General features: G+C 39.6%; 1 protein-coding gene across 3 annotated transcripts in view; it reads right to left on the minus strand.

Moving 5' to 3' along the window:
* Positions 1-18,600: 18,600 nt before the first annotated feature.
* The window catches only part of LOC126485146 (voltage-dependent calcium channel subunit alpha-2/delta-3-like), a 324,602-nt gene continuing 316,790 nt past the window's right edge, over positions 18,601-26,412 (minus strand). For all 3 annotated transcript variants that reach the window (XM_050108811.1, XM_050108810.1, XM_050108809.1), the window contains one exon: positions 18,601-20,992. In XM_050108811.1, the coding sequence (XP_049964768.1) occupies positions 20,888-20,992 (105 nt within the window). In that variant the 3' untranslated portion in view covers positions 18,601-20,887. The remainder of the gene's footprint in view (positions 20,993-26,412) is intronic.

The following is a 26,412-nucleotide window of genomic DNA, read 5'->3' on the forward strand; positions in this document are numbered from 1 at the left end:
TGCTGCTGGATATATTTCGTAAAGCACATCAAATACTGACGAACCGATTCCACAGACCGAACGTGAGGAGAGGGGCTAGTGTAATTGTTTAATACAAACCATACAAAAATGCACTGAAGTATGTTTTTTAACACAAACCTACGTTTTTTTTAAATGGAACCCCATTAGTTTTGTTAGCACATCTGAACATATAAACAAATACGTAATCAGTGCCGTTAGTTGCATAGTAAAATGTTAATTACATCCAGAGATATTGTAACCTAAAGTTGATGCTTGAGTACCACTCCTCCGCTGTTCGATCGTGTGTGTGTCGGAGAGCACCGAATTACGTAGGGATCCAAAGGGAACAGTGATGGACCTTAGGTACAGAAGAGACTGGAACAGCACATTAGGTCCACATACTAACACATTTTTATTGGTCTTTTTCACTGACGCACATGTACATTACCATGAGGGGTGAGGTACACGAACACACGTGGTTTCCGTTTTCAATTACGGAGTGGAATAGAGTGTGTCCCGACATGTCAGGCCAATAGATGTTCAATGTGGTGGCCATCATTTGCTGCACACAATTGCAATCTCTGGCGTAATGAATGTCGTACACGCCGCAGTACATCTGGTGTAATGTCGTCGCAGGCTGCCACAATATGTTGTTTCATATCCTCTGGGGTTGTAGGCACATCACGGTACACATTCTCCTTTAACGTACCCCACAGAAAGAAGTGCAGAGGTGTAAGATCAGGAGAACGGGCTGGCCAATTTATGCTTCCTCCACGTCCTATGAAACGCCCTTCGAACATCCTGTCAAGGGTCAGCCTAGTGTTAATCGCGGAATGTGCAGGTGCACCATCATGCTGATACCACATACGTCGACGCGTTTCCAGTGGGACATTTTCGAGCAATGTTGGCAAATCATTCTGTAGAAACGCGATGTATGTTGCAGCTGTTTGGGCCCCTGCAATGAAGTGAGGAGCAGTGAGGTGGCCGCCAATGATTCCGCACCATAAATTTACAGTCCACGGTCGCTGTCGCTCTACCTGTCTGAGCCAGCGAGGATTGTCCACGGACCAGTAATGCATGTTCCTTAGATTCACTGCCCCGTGATTTGTGAAACCCGCTTCATCGGTAAACAGGTAGAACTGCAACGCATTCTCTGTTAATGCCCATTGATAAAATTGCACTCGATGATTAAAGTCATCACCATGTAATTGCTGATGTAGCGACACATGAAACTGGTGAAAGCGGTGACGATGCAGTATGCACATGACACTACTTTGACTCAGTCCACCGGCTCTCGCAATGTCCCGTGTACTCATGTGTGGGTTCATGGCAACATCAGCTAACACACCAACAGCACCCGCTTCTCCTGTGACGGGCCTGTTACGGACCCGTACGTGTGCTACGGCCATACCTGTTGCATACAGTTGGCGGTAGATGTTTTGCAATGTGCGGCACGTTGTATGCTCACTGTCTGGGTACCGTTCTGCATACACCCTGCAGGCTTCAGCTGCATTTCGTCGACACTCGCCATAGATGAGTATCATCTCCGCATTTTCAGAGTTCGAATACACCATGGTCACAGTTCCTACAACACTGCACTATCACAGATGTCTGGTAACACGGTGTACTACAGTTGGTCTGCGTGCGGAGACGAATGCTGAATAACAATAGCAGCAAGCGCTACATGCGGACACTGCGACAGCTAGACCAAACCACAACAGTGCACTACAGCCACACTCGTAAACACGGTCGTCATCATAAACATGTCCCTGCAGATGCTGCTCGCCGACCGTGGCCCATGTTTGTTACAACACGCAACTGAACGTCGGAGGTTTCAAGTGTCAACTTTAGGTTACAATATCTCCAGATGTAATTAAAATTTTACAATGCAACAAACAGCACTGATTACGTATTTGTTTATATGTTCAGATGTGCTAACAAAACTAACATGGTTCCATTTAAAAAAACGTAGGTTTGTGTTAAAAAACATACTTCCGTGCAGTTTTGTATGGTTTGTATTAAACAATTACACTAGCCCCTCTCCTCATGTTCGGTCTGTGGAATTGGTTCGTCAGTATTTGATGTGGTTTACGAAATATATCCAGCAGTAATGTTAGATGACTCACCCTGTATATTGGCATATCAAAGACTACTAAAGGACCACACCCGTCAAAAAAAAATTACCTGGTGCTCCAGGTTGGCGGTTGATGCAATGGACAAATTCCCCATTCATTGGAAAAAAAGTACAATGTTACAAGATGTAATAGCGGAATGGTCCAATAAGATATGTTGAAACCCACGCTGAAATTATTGCACACGAAGAAGACAACGAAAGAAATGCACTGTCAAAATTTTAGCTGCTAAGAGGCACTGCAAGTATTTTAAAAAAAAAAAAAAAAAAAAAAAGGTCTGAAAATTGCCAAATTCAGAGTGCACCCGGTGCCGGTAGAAATATACACCCCTACCAGCGCTGTAGCAACTGCAAATGCACAACTAGGCACACACACCCAAAGTCGGTGGTACATTTGTAAACAGGAAACATGACACAACCCGATTGTACTTTGTAAAGGACGTTTCAGGTTACCCTTTGTTGGAAGTTTCTCTTACACTGCAGTACAAAGTTACTATTCTCTTGAATTAGCCACTCAAATAACATCTACTACGAATTGTCGGTTGCTTTTTGCAGTATTGGTAAGTATTGAGAATACAGATAAATCTGAATTAATATTTATTGTGCTTTTGCAAGGCAAACCTGCTGCTAGAACCCCTTTTTTTTCTTCCAGTTTCACGGTAATATGGGATCCAATTAACATTTTCAATTTAGCAGTGATAAAATATGAAGAACATGGTTTGCAGTGAAATCACCTACTTCTCCTGAGTGTGTACATATGTGCCATTTGTTACACAATTTACTTGACATTCATTCAAATGATATCAACATTTCATTTGAAATTGTTAATAAATTAGAACAGTGGTTCCCAACAGGTGATCCGCGGACCCCCAGTGGTCCACGAGCTATGGCAGAGGGGTTCGCAAGATGCTATTAGAATAAAAAATGTATTAAATATATTTTGTATGAAAACAGATTTTTTGTTTTGGCTGCTCAATATTTTTTCAATAACGAATATGTCAATAGAATGAGATTTTCACTCTGCAGCGGAGTGTGCGCTGATATGAAACTTCCTGGCAGATTAAAACTGTGTGCCCGACCGAGACTCGAACTCGGGACCTTTGCCTTTCGCGGGCAAGTGCTCTACCAACTGAGCTACCGAAGCACGACTCACGCCCGGTACTCACAGCTTTACTTCTGCCAGTACCTCTTCTCCTACCTTCCAAACTTTACAGAAGCTCTCCTGCGAACCTTGCAGAACTAGCACTCCTGAAAGAAAGGATATTGCGGAGACATGGCTTAGCCACAGCCTGGTGGATGTTTCCAGAATGAGATTATCACTCTGCAGCGGAGTGTGCGCTGATATGAAACTTCCTGGCAGATTAAAACTGTGTGCCCGACCGAGACTCGAACTCGGGACCTTTGCCTTTCGCGGGCAAGTGCTTTACCAACTGAGCTACCGAAGCACGACTCACGCCCGGTACTCACAGCTTTACTTCTGCCAGTACCTCGTCTCATACCTTCCAAACTTTACAGAAGCTCTCCTGCGAACCTTGCAGAACTAGCACTCCTGAAAGAAAGGATATTGCGGAGACATGGCTTAGCCACAGCCTGGGGGATGTTTCCAGAATGAGATTTTCACTCTGCAGCGGAGTGTGCGCTGATATGAAACTTCCTGGCAGATTAAAACTGTGTGCACGACCGAGACTCGAACTCGGGACCTTTGCCTTTCGCGGGCAAGTGCTCTACCAACTGAGCTACCGAAGCACGACTCATGCCCGGTACTCACAGCTTTACTTCTGCCAGTACCTCGTCTCCTACCTTCCAAACTTTACAGAAGCTCTCCTGCGAAACTTGCAGAACTAGCACTCCTGAAAGAAAGGATATTGCGGAGACATGGCTTAGCCACAGCCTGGGGGATGTTTCCAGAATGAAATTTTCACTCTGCAGCGGAGTGTGCGCTGATATGAAACTTCCTGGCAGATTAAAACTGTGTGCCCGACCGAGACTCGAACTCGGGACCTTTGCCTTTCGCGGGCAAGTGCTCTACCAACTGAGCTACCGAAGCACGACTCACGCCTGGTACTCACAGCTTTACTTCTGCCAGTACCTCGTCTCATACCTTCCAAACTTTACAGAAGCTCTCCTGCGAACCTTGCAGAACTAGCACTCCTGAAAGAAAGGATATTGCGGAGACATGGCTTAGCCACAGCCTGGGGGATGTTTCCAGAATGAGATTTTCACTCTGCAGCGGAGTGTGCGCTGATATGAAACTTCCTGGCAGATTAAAACTGTGTGCCCGACCGAGACTCGAACTCGGGACCTTTGCCTTTCGCGGGCAAGTGCTCTACCAACTGAGCTACCGAAGCACGACTCACGCCCGGTACTCACAGCTTTACTTCTGCCAGTACCTCGTCTCCTACCTTCCAAACTTTACAGAAGCTCTCCTGCGAACCTTGCAGAACTAGCACTACTGAAAGAAAGGATATTGCGGAGACATGGCTTAGCCACAGCCTGGGGGATGTTTCCAGAATGAGATTTTCACTCTGCAGCGGAGTGTGCGCTGATATGAAACTTCCTGGCAGATTAAAACTGTGTGCCCGACCGAGACTCGAACTCGGGACCTTTGCCTTTCGCGGGCAAGTGCTCTACCAACTGAGCTACCGAAGCACGACTCACGCCCGGTACTCACAGCTTTACTTCTGCCAGTACCTCGTCTCCGACCTTCCAAACTTTACAGGAGCTCTCCTGCAAACCTTGCAGAACTAGCACTCCTGAAAGAAAGGATATTGCGGAGACATGGCTTAGCCACAGCCTGGGGGATGTTTCCAGAATGAGATTTTCACTCTGCAGCGGAGTGTGCGCTGATATGAAACTTCCTGGCAGATTAAAACTGTGTGCCCGACCGAGACTCGAACTCGGGACCTTTGCCTTTCGCGGGCAAGTGCTCTACCAACCTAGCTACCGAAGCACGACTCACGCCCGGTACTCACAGCTTTACTTCTGCCAGTACCTCGTCTCCTACCTTCCAAACTTTACAGAAGCTCTCCTGCGAACCTTGCAGAACTAGCACTCCTGAAAGAAAGGATATTGCGGAGACATGGCTTAGCCACAGCCTGGTGGATGTTTCCAGAATGAGATTATCACTCTGCAGCGGAGTGTGCGCTGATATAAAACTTCCTGGCAGATTAAAACTGTGTGCCCGACCGAGACTCGAACTCGGGACCTTTGCCTTTCGCGGGCAAGTGCTCTACCAACTGAGCTACCGAAGCACGACTCACGCCCGGTACTCACAGCTTTACTTCTGCCAGTACCTCTTCTCCTACCTTCCAAACTTTACAGAAGCTCTCCTGCGAACCTTGCAGAACTAGCACTCCTGAAAGAATGGATATTGCGGAGACATGGCTTAGCCACAGCCTGGGGGATGATTCCAGAATGAGATTTTCACTCTGCAGTGGAGTGTGCGCTGATATGAAACTTCCTGGCAGATTAAAACTGTGTGCCCGACCGAGACTCGAACTCGGGACCTTTGCCTTTCGCGGGCAAGTGCTCTACCAACTGAGCTACCGAAGCACGACTCACGCCCGGTACTCACAGCTTTACTTCTGCCAGTACCTCGTCTCCGACCTTCCAAACTTTACAGGAGCTCTCCTGCAAACCTTGCAGAACTAGCACTCCTGAAAGAAAGGATATTGCGGAGGCATGGCTTAGCCACAGCCTGGGGGATGTTTCCAGAATGAGATTTTCACTCTGCAGCGGAGTGTGCGCTGATATGAAACTTCCTGGCAGATTAAAACTGTTTCTTTCAGGAGTGCTAGTTCTGCAAGGTTCGCAGGAGAGCTTCTGTAAAGTTTGGAAGGTAGGAGACGAGGTACTTTTGAATATATCAATGTTTTTTCTAAGTACCAAAAATAGAAAACGTATAAAAAGACTCTTAATTTGGCTTTTTTTTAGGTACTTGATACTGTGATATGACAAGGTACCAATCATGCTCAATGAGGGGGTCCCTGAGAAAATTTTGTTGGGAACCCCTGCATTAGAAGAAACTGGAAGTAGCTGTGATGATTCCACGAATTGTGGTTTGGGAGAAATATTGGTTAAACAAAGGACGGAAAAAACACTTGAAGTTATGCAGTGTGCAAAGGCATTTTCGTTTTGTAAAGTCTGAGTGTGCACTGTACAAATAGAAGAACGAATTCCACAAAGTGAGAAATATGCGCCAAATGGAAACCTGAAACCATCTGAATGAAAAACTGTTCGAAAGATTTAGAAGTGATCGTGAGAAGCTATGCACCATTACCAATGGAGATCTATGAGACTTGGCACTCTGAATAGCATCCGACATGAACATTGCTAATTTCTGGGCTTCGACGACCTAGCTACACAGGTTCAAGAAATCATACAGAATAGGGATTCACAAAATTACCAAGTTTACATCATGTAAATGTGAAGAGCAGCTGCCAGTGATCGGTCAAGTTTCGTGAATGAACTGAGTGCACACTACACTTTATCATTTCAGGGTGAAAAAAGATGGAGTCAGTTACCCAATCAATGAATGCAATGACACAATAATATACGATAATGCCAGTGGTAAGTATGAGTGGGTTACAGTTTCCACAGCTGTATATCTGTCTTCAAGAACCACGAGGCAAAGTAGGACCAAAAATAAAAAAATGGACTGTTTAGTTGCAAAAATCTTGTAATCAGTGTATCAAAATATGGAAAATGGGAAAGAATAAGTTGCAGAAACTAATTCATTGCTTTTGTATGATTCATGGTCTGGACATAATGACGCCTATGTTTTTGCGGAGGATGTTGAAAAATCTGTAGATGTAATATGGATTCCACCTGGAACTACTAGTACGATTCAACCTCTTGATAAAGAATTTTTTTGACAGTGGAAAGCATTTTTCAGGAAATTATCGGACAACATAATTTCCAATACTTCTCTCTCATTTCAGGTTTATCAGTGGAACATTCTTAAGCTTCAGTCATTTGTGCATTATCAGTTTTCTTCATCACACTTTATGAATTTGATCAAGTATGTCTGGTATGCTGCGCAATATGCAGAACAACAGCTGGGACCATTTCTGACTCCATCCCAGTTTCTTCTAAATAAAACAAGTGGTTACTGCAAAATGCCTGACCGCAACAATTTTTGCTTTGTGCGGTGTGCCTGGTGCAAGTAAAAAGGTTTGTTTTTGTCATTCAATAGACATTTTGCATTTTTGTGACAAACTACAGAGAATAAACAAAGAAATTATAAATTATGGAGTGCAGCAATCAGTCGGCCTTTTTTTAGATTTTATGATGCAAATCCAGATTTTGGCAAGTAGTTAGCCATTCTCAATGCACTATTTTCTATTCTCAATGCATGTAAGTCCTTGTTGTTCAGGCGTCAGTCATAGTTCTTTGAATACTATCATAGTATTCAAATAACTGTGACTGACGCCCGAACAACACTAAAATTCTTACTTTCCTGCACAATTATGTATGCTCCATCAAGAACAGTGCACTTTCCATGCAAAATAATCCTCACTGAACAGCAAAGTTTCACTTTGTGGCTCTAACAAGATAGAGCTGTATCCTGTATGCTGAATATTAGCTCCAAAAACTAATAACACAGTGTTCATAGGTAATGTTCACTACCTTGTGTTCTCTTCTGTTCCCTCTAGTATAAATTAATCTGCCAATATACAATTGAATGGTAGTGAATTTTCTGCAAATGTTCATTCACATGTGTTCGCTTCCATTCACTCCATTGTAAACCAGGCTTCAGGTGTTTAAAATTGGTGTCTGTGAACTCCGGATAATTTCACTATGCAGCGCTGCATGAGTGATTCACCTAGTCGCACACTAGGGGGCACGGCTGTACAAACTGCTGTTATAAGCTGTTCTTTGTGTGCCAAAAATATGTAACTTCAACATTTTCTTGCAGATCCTCTTAACAGCTAAAATTTTGGCAGTGCATTTCTTTCACTGTCTTCTTTCTGTATAAAAAATTTCAGAGTATGTTATGACATGTCTTATTGGTCTAACCTTTGTAAGATGATACAGCCAAATAGGATAAAGGGATAAAGCTATGGAAACAAACTATGAAAAGTGGAACATGGAACCTTAGAGGACTAAGGAATATAGAAGGGGAAATAATTAGAGAGTTAGGAAACAGAAAACAAGACATTATTGTGTTATCAGAAACAAAAAAAAAGAAAGGAAATGACACAGAAAATAAAGTATACTATATACACTTATACAGCATGGTGCAAAAACATCAAAGAGCAAAGCAAGGAGTGTCAACATTGATAAAGAAAAAATTACAGAAACATATTAGAAGTTGGTAACATATTGACAAAAATATGATGAAAGTAAACATAACTTTACATGGACACGAAACTACTATAATAGGAGTCTATGCAGTAAGCAAGGATGAACTAGATCATACCAAAGAAACAGTCTTCAATAAATTAAATGGTTTAGTAGAAGGGATAGGAAATAATGAGAAATAATAATTGCTGGAGATTTCAATAGTAAAACAGGGTGACAAGTAGGAAATAAAATGGTAGGACCACATGAAGAAAATATACTAAATGATAATGGTGTATGACTAATTAATATATGTCAACAAAAATTCACTATACATTTTGAATGGTTTCTATCCAGGTAAAGGAATTCATAAATATACATGGTATCAGGAAACACTCTAATTAAAATGAGTAACTGATTACACAATAATTCAGTAAAAAACAGATTTAAAAACATGAGACATCAGAGCATACAGAGGAGTAACCCAGAGTGACCATCATTTGGTTTCCTGTGAAATTGTGTTTCCCTATGTAGATATAAAAAGTAAAGAAGAAATTGTTAATGAGGAAGATTTTAAAAGTGAAAAAAACTCCCAAAGTATAATGTACATAGCCCAGAAAATGAAAATACAGTGAATCTACTCAAAAAAAGATTAGATGAAAAGTTATCTGAAACTGAATTTGACAATATATATATACTATATAAATATGTCATTAATGCTCTACATGAGGCAGCCAAACAAGCCCTGGGCAAAGAAATTAAGTATGAGAAAAAATTCTTTATACTATTTTGATACAGAAATAGGTAAAGTGGTACAAATAAAGAAAGAAAAAATATTTAAAATGGTTAAATACACAAAGTATCCACGACAAGATAGAAATAAGAGCACAACAAGCAAAAATAAGGAAAATGGCAACAGAAGCAAAAAATAAGAATTGGGAAAATACCTTTAATAAAGTGGATAATCTAATTGGAGGTAAGCGAAGCTCAGAGGCATGGAAGATATTGAAAATACTGAGAAAAAATTCTAAAGAAACTCAACCAATTAACTACATTAGTATCCAGACTTGGGAAAAATACTTCAAAGAATTATTTATTGAAAACAGAGGAGAATTTTTGGATACAAATAATAATGATGTAGAAGATAAGGCATTTCACTGGACGTAGTTTTAGTAAAAAAAAAATCAATTAAAACTTTAAAAAAAGGAAGTGCTACTGGAACTGGAGGAGTATCAACTGAATTGATGAAATATGGTACAGATAAATTACATGAACTTTTGAGAAGCCTTTTTGAAAAATGCTTAAATGGCAAGGCCATACACAAAGACTGGAAAGTAGTATTTATATCACCACTCCACAAGAAAGGAAGGAAAGAAGAGAAAAAATGAGTGTGAGAACTACAGAGGAATAACTATAACTAATGTATTCAGCAGACTTTATGGAAGGATTATCAAACATTTTTTGGAAACAGAATTTATGGAAATGAATGCCGAAGAACAGGCTGGCCTCAGAGCACAAGAGATTAACTATAGATCATATATTTCGCTAGCAGCAAATAACTGAAAAGAAAAAAGTTTGAAATCAACCCCTTGATTTAGTATTTGCAGACATAGAAAAAGTGTATGACAATATACACATATGTACCTTGTGGAAAGCTTTAAAGGCATTTAATATTAGTTCCATCATAACTAAAGCCATCCAGAATCTGTGCCGTCAAAGATGCAATCTGTCACCAACACTTTACAAAATCTATACAGAAAAAGCATTGGAAAAATGATGGAGATCCCAGCAAATGATATTACAATATATTCATTACAATTTGCTGATGACCAATTAATTTTGCACAAGATAAAGAAGACATAGTGCACATTACCAGGAAATTAATAGAGGAGTGCCGCACAGGATTAGCAGAGTGGGCTAAGGTGCTGCAGTCATGGACTGCGTGGCTGGTCCCGGCAGAGGTTCAAGTCCTCCCTCGGGCATGGGTGTGTGTGGTTGTCCTTAGAATAATTTAGGTTAAGTAGTATGTAAGCTTAGGGACGGATGACCTTAGCAGTTAAGTCCCATAAGATTTCACACACATTTGAACATTTGAACAATAGAGGAGTGTAAAAGATGGGGACTTAAGGCCAACAGGAGTAAAACAAAATATATGGTAATAGGAGAGAGAAATCAAGATTTGACACTGGAAGAAGGGAGGGAAACTATTAAACACACTGAAAAGTACAAATATCTATGAGTCAATATAATGCAAAATGGATAAATGATGGGAAATTTACTACTGGAGCAGTAAATGATATTCTATGGGGCCAGCAGATTAGAAAGGAAACAAAATGAAAAATCTTCAACTCAGTTAAGCATTATAACATACGTATCAAAAGTATGGACATTTAAATCAAACGTAGTAAAAAGGTTGAGGCAACAGAGATGGATTTTTGGAGGCAGTACGCACGGATATCTAGGTGAGAAAGGATCAGAAATGCAATCATCAGGAAGAAAATGGATGTTACAAATTCAATTGCAGATTTCATAGAAAAAAACAACTGTTATGGATGGACATACCGAAAGGATGTCAAAGGAGAGATTACCAGAGAATTGTGGAATGGAAATCGAAGGCACCAGGATGAAAGAAAAAGAGGGAGACTGCCGACTTCATGGATTCAATGAATTCAGACCTCTATCAGAAGAAGAAATATTGAAGAAAATTTATGGAGAGACAGACAAAAATGGAGGATAAAAATCAAATTTTATGTGTAAGCTTGGGGTACTGGAAAATGTAAAATCTTACACTGTGAAGCAGAATAACAGTAAAAAATGAGGAAAATGCTATTTCCATCAGTCATTTCTGTCTGCATTTTGGAAACTTGTGTGTGCGTGTGGGGGGGGGGGGGGGGGGCGCACTTTTCTCTTCTGTCTTCTCTTACTTCCTATATTTTGCCAGTGTCAGATTTTTGTTGGCATCGAGTAGGGTAGTCTGTGCCTTTACCTACCATCCCTCGTGCAACAACTCGAAAGTATGCTGTGTTAAATATAGCTTGTAAGTTCAAAAATTCCTTGGGATTTTTGAGACACAAAGGTTTCATGCTAATTTCTTTTGAAAGTTATCAGTCAAATTTAGAAATAGATACGTATGACAATAGAAATGCTCCTATTTTTTTTATGGGGGAGGGGGGGGGGGGGGTGGAGGAGGTGCTTATTAGCAATTTGTTAAAAGGAAAGGCAAAAGAGCAGTGGTCTTTAAAATATCCTAACCAACTGGGACCAGAGATGGAATGTTGCACTCTATCAAACACAATCAAATTCATATCCAACAGGCATTGTTGTTGTTTGTGTATGGGGTCAGTCTCAACCATTTTCCGAGTAATTGTTGCAAAGGGAACTGCATGCACTGGACATCTGGAGTTGAGTATCTCTTAAAAGGTCATTGCTGAAAAAGGCACTACTTCGGCATGTCTTCAATGGTCCAGATAACACGGAAACTGGACAACAGCTGATTGAAGGGATGTAGCATGGTCTGATAAATCGCAATTTTACCTGTTGTCAAATTATGGAAGGTGCCGAGTGCATCAGTATCCCAATGAGACATTTAACCTACAAGAAGTGGAGGGTATAATTCATGCAGATGGTGGCTCCATTATGTTTTGGGGATGTCTTTTGTATGGTGACAGGTTCTCATTTAAGTTACTGTACATGAACCAAGATGTTTATTTCAACCTTCTCAGTGATGAAGTGTTGCTCTTGCTTCTACATCTTCATAATTAGCGTGCTGTGGACACTCCTATCATCCAACATGACAAAAGCCATGTTCATCGGACTGTGCTCATATGTTCTAGGTTTGACAAACACCCAGGCACCTTATCACATCTTCACTGGCTACTAAATCAGCCAATCTCAGTCCCATACAAAATGTCTGGAACTATTTGGAATAGATGGTAAGACTATTTTTTGTATAATGTGCCTATTATGTCCTAATATGACTGTGCATAACTATACTGAATGCCTTCTGGAAACGAAGGACATGGCATCAACCTGTCTTATGGAACACTTAGAAATTGATACATTTGAAAATAGAAATACTCTATTATTTTGTGTGTGTTGGGGGGGGGGGGGGGCGTATTTCACTTGTCATCTGGATCTCATGAACTTTCACCCATCTTCTGGCCTCATGAACAGGGTGGGCTGTGGTTCAAAAGATCATTGTTTGTAGAGCCCAAGTTGATTCCATGATTCCAACCCAATAGATTTACAGTGTTCAAAAAGGTCATAAAATGTGAGCACAAATTTGTTTCTTAATTTTACATAGACTGATGTTCAACATTTGTCATGTAATAACAGGCAATTAAGTTTCCAGAACATTAATCACACACGTATGAGGCTGGGAAGGGGTGGGTGCCAGGGAGTTGGGGGAAGGTTCCCATCTTCCCACCACGGAAAAATCACTGATGGTATCAGCATTGTACCCAGGTCATCTGCATAACTGTCAGACCTGCTGACTGGTGAGATACAGGGGTGGACATACCGTATTTACTCGAATCTTAGCCGCACTTGAATCTAAGCCACACCTGAAAAATGAGACTTGAAATCAAGGAAAAAAAAATTTCCCGAAACTAAGCCGCACCTGAAATTTGAGACTCGAATTTCAAGGGGAGAGAAAAGTTCCAGGTAGCGATTGCTATGCGTCAGGCGCTACGTCCTTATTTATATGGGTACCCATCCTTTTTCATGTGCTTCGTCTGGTTTGAATTGATTGCTTATTTTTCTTTGATCTGATAAGTGCCGTTCTCTTTGTTATATGTGTTTATGTCACTCTAAGCTGAAAATGCAGTACTGTACTGCGTCATGCATTGTTTGTTGCATTCTGATAATGAGTGTTTATGGCCTGTCGTCACTTGTGGCATGGCTTGCTTTTGTGCACGCTACCGCCGCTTACAATTTTTTTTTTAAAAAAAAAAAAAAAAAGAGGAATCATCTCATTAGCAAAACAATGGCAAGAGACTGCTATTTGTTGTTACTTACATTGCTGCTTTCTTTGATAATTATCAACAAGAACCAAATAATAGACTGCATATGATAGAAGATGTTCTGTACGAGAGTTTAGCGGAAATTTTTCTCCGTTCGAAAATCATTGCAGGCACCTCTCTAGTACATTATATTCTGCACAGAAATTAGAGTCATCTTAGATTTAAAAATCTAGTCAATTGCCATGCTTCATTTCTGACTGTATCACTAGTAGGCATAAGAATAATATGATAATATAAACACGACATGATATGTATATTCTTCCGCATTTGCTGTTGTCTCACTCTGGTTTCATAGTTTATTAGGCAGACAGGGTTTAAATGAGAAAGAAGCAAACATGAAAGAATACATGGCAAAATGTTTATATTCATATTATTCTTATGGTGAAGAGAATACTCCATGTGGTGCACAATTCATAAAAGTTCCTATTAGCAACCATCTCTTCTCACAGGTAGGAAAAAATTCAGAACGTAGAGTTGGCCATATTGACAAACATCCCAAACAGTCTTGCCAGTCGGATTTTCGTAGTACATTGAAATGCTGCTACATTCGAAGATGAACAATACAGAATTTGTATTTACTTTGTAGAATAATGTATGAAAATGCAGTGGTCGAAACTCGAGGCAGAGAAAAAAGCTCGTCTTCCACTTTTTTTTTTATATATATATTTTTTTAATTTATTTACTGACGCAGAGGTTTTGGTGCCAGTATTTATCTTTGGGCCTGCAAATCATGCCTATGTAGCACTACATATATTCAATGGCAGAAGTTAATTGTGGCAGCACCTACCAACATTTTTCAGAACTTCCGCTTACTTTGCACTTGATTCTAAGCCGCAGGCGGTTTTTTGGATCAGAAAAACCGGAAAAAAGTGTGGCTTAGATTCGTGTAAATACGGTATTCGTCCGTGTGCATGTGACTTGAAAGATAACTGTCTTTTTGAAAGATGACACTCTTGTCACATGGCTGAACGAAGAAGTTAGGTTTGACACAGTAAAATTGGTCTCATAATTGTAATTACTAACTCAGGTAATGTAATAAAACATTTTACGGTACTCTCCCTTAGTGTATAACTACCTTATTCTACTTAACTTGCTTTCAATTTTATAGTATCCCAAGAACACCCTAGTCCTTAACTATTATTTTTATATCTTTTATGGCTTGACAAACACTACAGCTATAACCCACTATGTGCATGGTGTGGGTTACACCATGTAACATTTCTTTTGTCCTTGGTATACAGGATACAGTGTAGACTAGAGATATCAATCTCTCCAGCAAAGCTGCCCACAGTATTCCATGCAGAAATATCTGCTATCAGAATGTGTAGAAGAGAATCTGTGTAGGTGCTACAAGGTCATGGCAGTTACAGTCATTCAAACAGCCAAGCAGCTCTGAATTCTCTATGACTCACTGCAACAAGATCCAAGATGTTCACAAAATCCCGTGATGCCCTTGTGATGTTAGCAGACAGAAACAGCGTAAACCTGCTGTGGGCTGGTCACTAAGGAATTAGTGGCAATGAACAAGACAATAGGCTGGCCTGGAAAGGTGCGACAACTCCATTTGTTGGACAGAAGCCTGAGCTGACCATCACTAAGGTGACTGTAAAACCAAAACTACAGAACTGTACTCTTGAGGCACACTTAGAATATTGGACTAAGATCCAAAAACAAAAACTTAGTAAGAAAATGATGCCAAAGCCATGTTTCAAGATAAGTTCTCTGATCCTGGGCTTGAACAGGAGCCAGATTAAACTCACGGTATTACTAATGACTGGCTATTGGAATTTTAAGAAAAACCTACACACAACAGGTATGGAGAAGGAAGCCCCCAACTGTTGACTGTTTGGTGAGGGGAGATGAGACTGCACTATTTCAATCTTCCAGTGTGAAGCGTTAGGGATCCAAAGACACAGCATATTCAGATCATTAATTCTTAAAGAAACTATGTCTAATAAAGAACTAATACTCTGTAAGGGTACTGGCTGGCTTTACTAAAATCACAGGGAGAGAAACCACACAGTAAATTCAGTTTCAGTGTAGGCAACAGCAGGCTAAGATAACTGTCATTTTATCTCCCGGAAAAAATCAAATCAAGTCTTCTTTTTTGCTCTTTCAACTAAACAACCATTGGATTTTTAGTTATATTACCCTTTTTGATAACTTTCCTTGGGCTATCCCCAACTTTCGTTTGACTGTTGTACAAATGAGCTGTGAGAAATTGGCACACAGTAGGCTAAGGAAGGAAGTGGCCCCTGGGCTATTAAAAATCAAACAATCCACAATAAGTAACAAATTCACATAAAAACATTCCTTCTGCATGACAAACTCATTTATTACCTATTGTAGACAGATTGTTTATTTCAATTTCCTTAACTGAATGCATTCTCATTTCATAGAGCACATTTGCCAAGTGACATGACAGGTCAGTGACCATGAGCCAGGCAGAGAGAGGGCAGACACAGCTGAACTGAATGAAACCTTTTTATCATCCAACGTTCGCCAACCTAGTAACCTTTCAATTTCGAGGGAAGGTAGTAATCATAGCAAGTACAATGTCTTCACCTTAGTTTGGTTATGGGAGACAATATATTTACTCCAGTATTACTCAAACAAAATAACTGGAAGTAAACCTATCATTCCAACATAGATTAATGGTTCTGTTTTACAATTTGCCATTGTGGAAATTAAATACATCAGCAACATAACTGTACATAACTAACCTTTCTATATTACGACACTTTTCATCTTGGTTAACGTTTCTGTCAAACTTATTTTTCTGTGTGTTATTTTCCAGTGCTTTTAAAATTTCATTCTGATGAAGACATCCTTAGAGATGTTGAAAACTAGCTCAGTGTAATAAAAAATTATTTGCAGCCGGTTCGCTGTGTTATTTCTCCATGGAAACTTTAATACAATTGCTGAAAGACAGTCATGATCAAAACTGTAATTCGGTAAGGCATAAATTTATGTTATTAAAATATAAATTTTACACAAATATATTTGAAAATAAATTCCCTATTATTTCTGTACTTTTTTTTATTTACCTTGCAGGCTTAAGACATGTGAAATCAGTCTCAGAAGCAGTTCTGAGGAAAAGATAAGCTGTGATTATTCAAGTTACTTTGAGAGAACAGCAGTCTAGAGAGGATTATCTTGACGTTTCTGAATGAACTGTGGTCTCACTTATTGAAGCACTACCTCATAGAATATCTATTAATGCTCCAGGGCTACACCTCATACAAGGTGGATGTCAAAATTTATTTATTGCCAGAGAATTTTTATGTTCTGTGATGAATTAAATTATGTCTACAAGTAGAGAATGTAATTTGTTGTATTTGTATTTTCCTCACCAGTACATATGTCGAAGCATGGCAGGTGCCTCTTCTGAAGCAAAAGCATAACACTTAGATTTCAGAATTCTATCAAAACTTACACCAGCTTGTCAGCTGAGCTACTCCATGCGTGGCTTTACAAAAACTGAATAAGGGTTTATGGTACAGTCCTCTGTTCTATCTTTGATGCTACATAGTCTGCTGAATCAAAAATGAAAATAGCCATTACACTGAATCTTGAAGCAGAACCAACAAGCAAAAATATTGAAAAATTTAAGTCAAAATTGATAACATTCCAAAAACTATCAGTAATGGGCTGGAATAGTTTGTTTCCAATAAAGTAAGAGTATCTTTAAACAGATCTGATCTGGGTGGCACATTTTTCAGTACAAATTTTTGCAGTTGCATAAAAAAGAAAATTTCTTGAAGGGTCTACACCTAGTTAACAAACAAAGTAGAAATTACATGGGCGCGAGAGGTGTCAAGCTCTTATTTTTGACATTATAGTGTACCTGGATAGATAAAAAATCTGTTCACCAAACAGCAGCAGGAGACCACACATACAAATTATGTATGTAAGCATTTGGCACCAGTGGCTCATTCTTCTGGCAGAGGGGTAGAAGGGGAATGGAGAAAGGAGAAGGAAAATGACTGGAGACGTTTAAGAAAAGGGTTAGAGTTCATGAAGTCTCCCAGAACCCCAGGTGTGGGGAGTTTTACTTGATGGGATAAGAAAGGAAATTTGATTGTTCATCTTTCTTTCTCAACTGATCAGAAAGTTTCCCCTGACCCGGGGTTCTGGGTGAATTTTCCAAACTCTACTCCTTTTCTTAAACTTCTCCAGTCATTTTCCTTTACACCTCTTTATTTCCCTTCAACCCTTCTGCCAAAAGAAAGAGCCACTGGCTCCAAAAGATTGCATACATAAAATCTATTTTGTATGTGTGTGCTCCTGCCAGCTGCCACTTGGTGAGTAGATTCTTTATCTATCCAGTTATATATATCAGAAACAATGTGCACTTGTCTCACAAGTGTTGTAGATAGTAGGGTTATAAACTGCATTATTAAAGTTAATGCAGCAATGTTAATAAATGTTGAAAGTAATAATGTCATTTGTTAATGTGTGTTTCTGAATAATATTTTTTGAGATAAAAAGTACGCACAGTTTAAACCAGTTTTTTTCCTGCCAGATGTATGAGCTGAAGAGCACCCGACTCCTTTTCCTATTGAATCCAAATAAGGCACACTGCTTTTGTTTGTCCATTGGAACCAAACTAGGGGTTATCACAAAGAAGAAGAAAAGACTAGAGAAATAAATGCCTATCAAGGCTACACAGTCAAAATACCAGTAGTGGTGAATGCAGAATTGAACCATGACAGCCAGAGTGGCAGATTATCATAGGGTATGGTCATGTCATAAGAAACAATAAAATAAAAATTTACAAGAAAACAAGAAATAAAGTTGCCAAAAATGTTATGTCTAGAGCAAAGCATTGTACAGAAGGCAACTCAAATGAGTAAATGTGATAATAAGTCTATAAAAATAATTATCAAAGAAGGGGCAGGTCAATAGGACATCTGCTACAGCATCCATTGAAACAGAAGTAGAGGGCAACAAATACGGGGATAGACAAAAACAAGAATATGCAGAAAAGGTTATAGAGAATTATCATCACTATTTAGCATAAAACACACAAATGTGTGGAACATTATTCACAGCTACATGTATCCAGAGTCAAGCTTCCATCATCTGGCTGCTTCCGTTCAACCATTCATGCACATGCAGCTAAAAATGCACAAAATAGTCAAGCAATAAAATAAAATAAACACATTCAGACAAACAAAATTTCTCTAATTTATTTTATTTTATGTCTTTTTGTGTTTTTGAAGTACATAATCACCCAGCAGTTCTTCTCAACTGTTGCTACAAACTTTTTAGAGAGACTTCTGTTAAACAGGATAAGAACAAGAATTCTGGAAAACATTCATGTAGAACAAGCAGGTTTCAGACCAAACAGTAGCTGCACAAGTCAGGTTCTGAGCCTGGCTACACACATTGAAGCTGGATTTAAGAAACAACTGAAGATATCTGTAGCCTTTGTCAATGACTGCAAATTATGACACAGTGTGGGCAGAAGGGCTTTTATATAATTTGATCAGAGCTATCTCCTGCCAAACCACATTGAGCCTAATCAATAACACACACTCAGACAGGCCATAACAAGCAGTCCAGGAAATCTCATAAGCAAAGAAAATAATTAAATAATACACAGAAAACTAAGAAAACTACCTCAGGTGTCAGTAATATCCCCTCTATCTTTCAACCTTTTGTATTTCTGACATACTTGAAACCAGCACAAAGAAATTTGGATATACTGACAATCCAGCACTTACCGTTCAGCATAAGGAATTCAAAAGTGCTGAAAACACTCTTTAACTAATTAACTCAACCAACTACATAAACATTGTACAATTGGGAGACTTGTACCCAATCTTTCTAAAACCAAAGTCAGCATGTTCCACTTCTACAATAGACCAGCTCACAATAAATTAGAGGTCCTTATGAATGACACAGTCCTTCCCTACCAGAGTCATCCAAATTAATTTGGAACAACCCTTGAAAGGACACTATCTCTCAGGAAGCATCTTGAAAAACTTCTTGGAAAATAAACACACAAAACAAACTTATCTGTAAACTCTGCAGTACTAACTGGGGAGCATAAGCAGACACATTTCGAACTTCTGCAGTCAGTTTAGTATCTTCCAAGGCTGAATACTGTACTCCAGTGTAGTTGAACAGCCCTCACATAAAAAAGATTCACTCTCTCAATACAACCATGGGAATCATCTCTGGATGCATAAGAACAACTCCATTAACTGGCTTCCAACACTCAGCTACATAGCCCCTCCTCTGTTAAGAGGACAAGAAGTCCTACTGAAGGAATATTCCAAAATAATTAACCATCTTCAACTTTACATCCATGAAGACATTCCTGGGTTGACAACAAACTGACTACGTTCCACAAATCCAGGCCTGCAACTGGTCCAACAGCTTTTCAATAGCAAATTCATCACTGACAGCAACAGTGTGTGCATACAACCTTTGGAGTTGTCAAGGAGTTTAAACTGAGAGTCTACCTGAGTGATCCAAACAACTTTTTCATGGATACACCATCAAACCTTAACTGGATAACATTATCATATAACAACTGCTAGTCAGTTTAGTGATCATTTGTATTATGTCTATTTTGTGTTTATGTCTTATTTTTTCTTGTACTTTTGACTGTATTGTATAAATAAAAATTACAATGCTATGCTTTAACAATTGGGAATGTGCCAGAATATAAGATAGGCAGTTGCAGTTTTTATTTACATGAAAGAACCAATTTTTTTACGTGTCTTTTTCTACAGCACTTATCACATCTTAATAAAAAAAAAACATTCTGCTTTGTAAATGGTGTTTCATTATCAGTAAAATGTTACTTAATATTTAATGTACATTAAACCAGTTCATCTGCATAATCTGCATGGAAATTCTGATTGACTTACTGGATTTGTAACATGTTTGTACTTTCACTAATGCTTGTATCGTAACATTCACCACAGGTATATTCAAACATATAACTTACGTGCTGTATAATGGTGTTTCTTAATGCATCATTGTCATATTAGGACCCCCATTATTCAACAGCTTTATAATATCATTTAAGTAACTTCTAAAAAAAAATGTTTTCTTTCTTATACATTTCACTTCATAACATTATATTTAAAAGGAAATCATAGCACAAGTTTAAATTATGTTTTTAAAAAAGAATTCATAGTAATCACACTTTGTTACAAAGTGCAGAACTTTATTCCTGTGAGAACATTTCATTTTTAATATGTGTATATTGTTTTTACATTTTCGTCTGGTTTGGTTCTATAAACATTTGTGCAGCAATAGCAAATAAACACAAGTGTTGAACAGTAATATGGATCACCATACCATGAGATTCTTGGAATTTTTGGACCATATAATTAAAGAAATGTAACAGTCAGGTGAACAAAACCTGACTTGTGAACAGGAATTTATATAACTTGTGACTGTTCTGAGTCGCCCAAAACAGTCACAGCCAGCATCAGAGTATCTTGGAAGTGACATATAACATAATTCCACACAGACTCAGAGCAAAATGGCTGACTTTTGTTTCTGCAGCCGCCCCGCAGTACTTATCCAATTCCTCCTGGAAGTAAAAATACATGAATTTTCACTGTTGTCATAGAGTGTATGCTTTTAGATATTAGAGTAGTTTTCTACAACCACACAAACTAAAATAGTTTTCTACAACCATACATAAGCTAAAACCAAAAAAAGAATGTGCAACAAAACAGATACATAGAAGTACTGTTTACATTTTTATTCATTGGTACACCACATTAACATGCTATACTCTGTGCTTATTTTTCTAGCATGACCACATATTAAATATATTTTGTATTTAGATGTACACATATTATCTAGCAGTGCACAAAAAATAACATACCACTATCCATCTATAAAATTCTTGAAAATCTACCAGCAGTTTAAATGTTGTTAGATAAATGTTTTGCCAATAATAAAACAAATAAATAGAATAACAATAAAATGAAATTAGATAATGTAAAAAATAAAGTAGGAAATTCCTAATCATGGTTATTTTTTGGAAAGCAAATGTACACATTGAAATAAAAACTCTGTACCAGCTATAAATAGAACCATATTTGAATTGTCCTCTTCAAGATTCTCCACAACTCACAATTAATGTAAGTATTTACAATATGTAATTTTTATGACAAGTTATCACACACTATGAAGTCAATCTGATAATGTAAATAGAAGAAAATATTCAAAACTTGGCAAAATGCAACAAATTCTACTCATCTGAAGAATTTTTAGCAAGTAATCATTATAAAATATATCATTCACAACTTATCAAGCAAAATCACCCCACAGTTGTTACATATTGACTTTACTCCCATTTCCTTATATATAATAAATTACTGAATAAAACTTCACTGTACAGCTCAGTGAAACCAGTTGTATGGAAAATAATGTATGATTCTGGTTACACTTGATGGCTAGCTACAAGAGGTGTCAGTCAAACCTGAATTGTGGTTTGGATGATGTCACTTGTGCCAGTAACAATGCTGAAGAAGAACACCTTCCAAGCCTAAGAAAAGCACATACTGCAACAGCTTTCACCAACAACAAAAAATTAGAGAAGTATTGGTTACATGAAGGAGGGGAAAAACGCGTGAAGTTTCATAGTGTGCAAAGGCGTTTTCGTTTTGTGAAGTCTGAGTGTGAACTGTACAAATGGAAGAATGAATTACACAAAGTAAGAAATATGCACCAAATGGAAACCCAAAACCATCTGAATGAAAAATTGTTCGAAAGATTTAGAAGTGCTCATGAGAGGCTATGCACCATTACCAATGGAGATCTATGAGACTTGACCCTCCAAATTGCATCCGACATGAACATTGCTAATTTCCGGGCTTCGTTGACTAGTTTGGTGTTAATATGTGGGCAGCTACTCTGGACAATCATTTGATTAGGCCATGCCTCTTTCCACTCAAGCTACCTGGTCCTGTATACTTAATCTTCCTACAAAATTTATCGGATCCATTCCTCAAAACTGTGCCACTGAATGTCCATCAGAAATGTGATTTCATCAATTCTCACTTCCCATGTGCGATTCAGAGGCATCTCAACAGATGACATGGTGAAAGATGGATAGGCCAAGGTGATCCACCTGCATGAATGCCACGACTGTGGGATTTAACTCCTAAGGATTGCTTCTTGTAGGATCGTATACAAAGTTTAATTTGCGAGACTCCTGCAGAGACAGAGAAAGATCTGCTGGAATGAGTTCTGGCTACTGCACTAGAAACTGAAGAGATGCCAGGTGGGATGGAGAGTATGTACCAGAACATGCTTCATAGGTGCAATCTCTGTAACAATGTTGGTGGTCGCCACATTGAGCCATTGTTGCAATGCATCAGTATAGTTCTGAATGTATGGTATACTGGGTTCTTTTTTGTTTTGGAATAATGTAAACATGTATTGCTTAAGTGCTAATACAAACAAATGTGCTTAAGTGGCAAATGATGTTTTGTTATGTTTCCTTTTGAATTGTTACCTAGTAATTGTACGGCATCATGTCTATTTCAATTCCTCAAGCAGAAGTTTATGAATTAAACATCTGAACTGATATAGAATGGAAACAGTACATTTACAGACATGGATTCTACAAAAAATATTATGTACTCACTGCACTCTACAAGTCATAGAAGTTTGTAACAGGGACTTCTAAACACACTGCATACAAACTGTTGCCAGAGGGGGGTTGAACACCAAACTTCCAGATTTATAGCCTGTCATCTACTCACTTAGCCATCAATCCACAGTATGCACAATGCTGACAACTTCTTTGGTATTAGATGCCTTCTGCTACGAGCCCAACATCACTTCTGACCGCATGCTACCCTTACTTCCAGTGGACAGACCTACATTCAGCAATATGCTCACAGGAACTGCTGGTACCATTTGTTACTGTCAGACTCTTCCAGCAAGGTTGAAAGGATTTTATATTATTCTGGTCTTGTCAGAACTGTAAGTTTCATTCTGTTCAGACTTATGCATCCCAGTGTGGATGTGGAGTTTGAAGTTTCCAAGTCTTCAGTTTGTGGGAGGACTGTATCATATCATGAAGTATATTTCTGGGTGTTCCAATACTAGAAGGATTGTGTCATTAAGCATTCTGTGAATTTTCTATGTAGTCTAAGATTTACTTCCAGGTTATTGACACTTTTCAATTTTTTCTGTGTTGAGCTTCAATATCAGCCAAAGGACATCATTTGTGTTAAGTTGGGGAAAATAATTTTGTTAATAAATGGTGCAAAACATAATTCTTATGTTTTCCTGTGGGAGTGCACCAAGCCCAGAATGCTTCAGTTAAATAAACTTTACAAGCAACTGTTACAGGTAGTGCCTCCATGTACAGACGTTTTCAGCCATGGCAACAGCTGCAGACCTGGTGTTATACTTAACTCATCCAGTGCTCCTTCTGCTGTAGAAGATGCAACACACCAATGAACTCCTTGTGGAGAGGCTTGCAGCAATCATGCAGTCAATGCCGAAGTTACGGGGACACCTAGTGCAATGACTTCTCGGCCCACAACATTGGACCGCCGCCATTCCATGGATTTTATTGAAAAATGGAACCTTGGTCGTGCTACACTGCACATCTGGAGCAGCATTTTCTCATCCTTATATCACTACTTAGATGTAGCAACATGGTTTCCTCGTGGCTGGTCCATCCATATATTTGTTGATTCAGCAGCTCCACCCTGAGGCAGAACACCATGCCTTCCCTTATGCCTCATTAAGGTCTAGTCTTCTCGATTACATTGATTCTCAGGTGCACGTGGCTGCAGCACATCACAAATTTTTTAGTTGTCATAAGGTATATTCTTAGTCTTGCAGGGAATGGATAGCCCACCACTACGGGCTCTCTAGGGAGTGTCATTTTTGGTGTGGTGACTCCAGATGTAAACAATCTTATCAGTACTCACTCATGTGGGACATGGTCCTTGTTCGTTCCCCAGAGAAAGCGTTACGTCGCAATCTCCTGAAACTCAAAGACCCACCTCTTAACGCCTGTCTGCTTATCATTTGTTCCTTTGAGCAATATTTGCGCTCTTCAGTGGTCTTACAAGATCCGCTATTGGTGTTCGCCTCGTGCCCAGCTCATGGGAACCTTTCCCTGTTTAAACCCACCTGGAATTCCAGCAAGGAACTGCCAGGCCTGGATCTGTTATGACAGTTCCCTACTTGTAGCCTGTATTTTGTCAGTCACCAATGATGGAAACACGGCTTCCAGTTTATGCCACTTGCAGCAAATCTGGCCACATGGCCACAGCCTGCCAGTCTTCTACAGCAATGACTATTGATTGGACATATGGTGATGTAGCCTGTGCTTTGTCAATTACCAATGCCACCAATGTTGCTTCTGGCATGCAAAGCACACCACCTGTGGCAAATCTGGCCACATGGCTGATGTTTGCACTCTGGTTTATCAGTGGAGGACACCGACCCCATTTCTGTCTCTTTTACAGTCCATTCTCCCACCCTCCAAGAAGTTCATGTCTATCTCTGCCCTAATTGAAGGGGATCCTGTGGATGTGCAGATCGACACTGACTACTCTACCACCATTATCAACTGGCCTACATATCAGAAGGTGAGGGCACCCTCCATCATCCTACTGACATCATCGTCTGTAGTTTTATTAACAATCACATCACTGTCTATAGTGCCAGGAACTGCAGCAGCTTCAAGATAAGAGAATTCTCACTCTGATCTACAAAGGCAGGAGGGCCACTCCCATAATGGTTGTGGAAAAACCAAAAGATGCTCTCGGCATCTGTGGTGATTTTAGTGCTACAGTTAACTCTCATACATTGATAAGACTCGTATTTCATTCCTGAAGTTGAAGACTTTCTAAGCTCACAGGTGGAAAAGTTTATGCCAAGATTTATTTCCATGACTCCTATCTATAGCTGCCATTGGACACCACTGCTCGGAAGTGCTCAGGATCAATAATCCTTTCGGTTTGTTTCTATACAGTCAGCTGCCATTCAGCATTGCTATTGCACCTGCCATTTTTCAGAGGTATCTTGAGCAGTTACTCCATGATGTCCCTGGAGTGGCTAATTACTTAGACAATATCCTGGTGGCTGGCAAGTCTGCCAAGAACCAGGCACACAACTTGAATGCTCTCTTTGGCATTTTTGATTGGAAACAGTTGCAGTGCAACAAAGACAAATGTGACCACTTCATTCAACAAGAGGAATACTTGGGACATCTGTTTAGTGCTTCCAGAATTCATCCTATCCCTCAGTACACTGAGGCTACTCAAAAGCTGCCAGTGCCCAAAGACAGATCTCATTTCAACAACACGTCTACAGGAGGGGCACGGACGCCATAATCGTCGATGCAGTCACTGCCTGCTCCAAGTGCCAGAGGAAGAAAGCTGTCCGCCCTGGCCTGAAAACATTTTCTATCACCTAAAGCATCCACTCCTTGGTCCACCATCCATCCAAATTTTGCCAATCCATTCCTTGGTGCCTCCTGTCGCAACCGGGATGAATGTCATGCACCTCCTCAGTCCAGACCATCAAAATTCTTACTCATATTTTTGCCCTGGAAGGCCTTCCTGAAATCATTGTGACTAACAACAGGCCCCAGTTCATCTCCACCAAATTTTCTAGCTTTTGTGCCGTGAATAGCATTCCTCTTATTTGTAGGGCACCACTCCATCCAGCATACAACAGCTTTGCTAAGCAGTTCGTTCACACATTCAAGATCCAAATGTCAAATCTGTGTTCTCACCCATCCACTGGATGATGTGCTCACACTCTTTTTGGTATCCTGTCATGCCAGTCCACAGAGTGGGAACAGTTGGAGAGCCAACCACACAGATCCTCTTTTTACCACCCTTCATGCCCAGGAAAAGCACGACCACCCTCCACTGTCCCACCAGCACCATTTCTTCTTGCAGGATCCCATGTGCACGATGAATTTTGCCCATGGTTGACCCTGCTGGCTCCCTGCCACAGTTA

Source organism: Schistocerca serialis, chromosome 6, assembly GCF_023864345.2.
Source record: "Schistocerca serialis cubense isolate TAMUIC-IGC-003099 chromosome 6, iqSchSeri2.2, whole genome shotgun sequence".
In the NCBI taxonomy this organism is placed as follows: Eukaryota; Metazoa; Arthropoda; class Insecta; order Orthoptera; family Acrididae; genus Schistocerca; species Schistocerca serialis.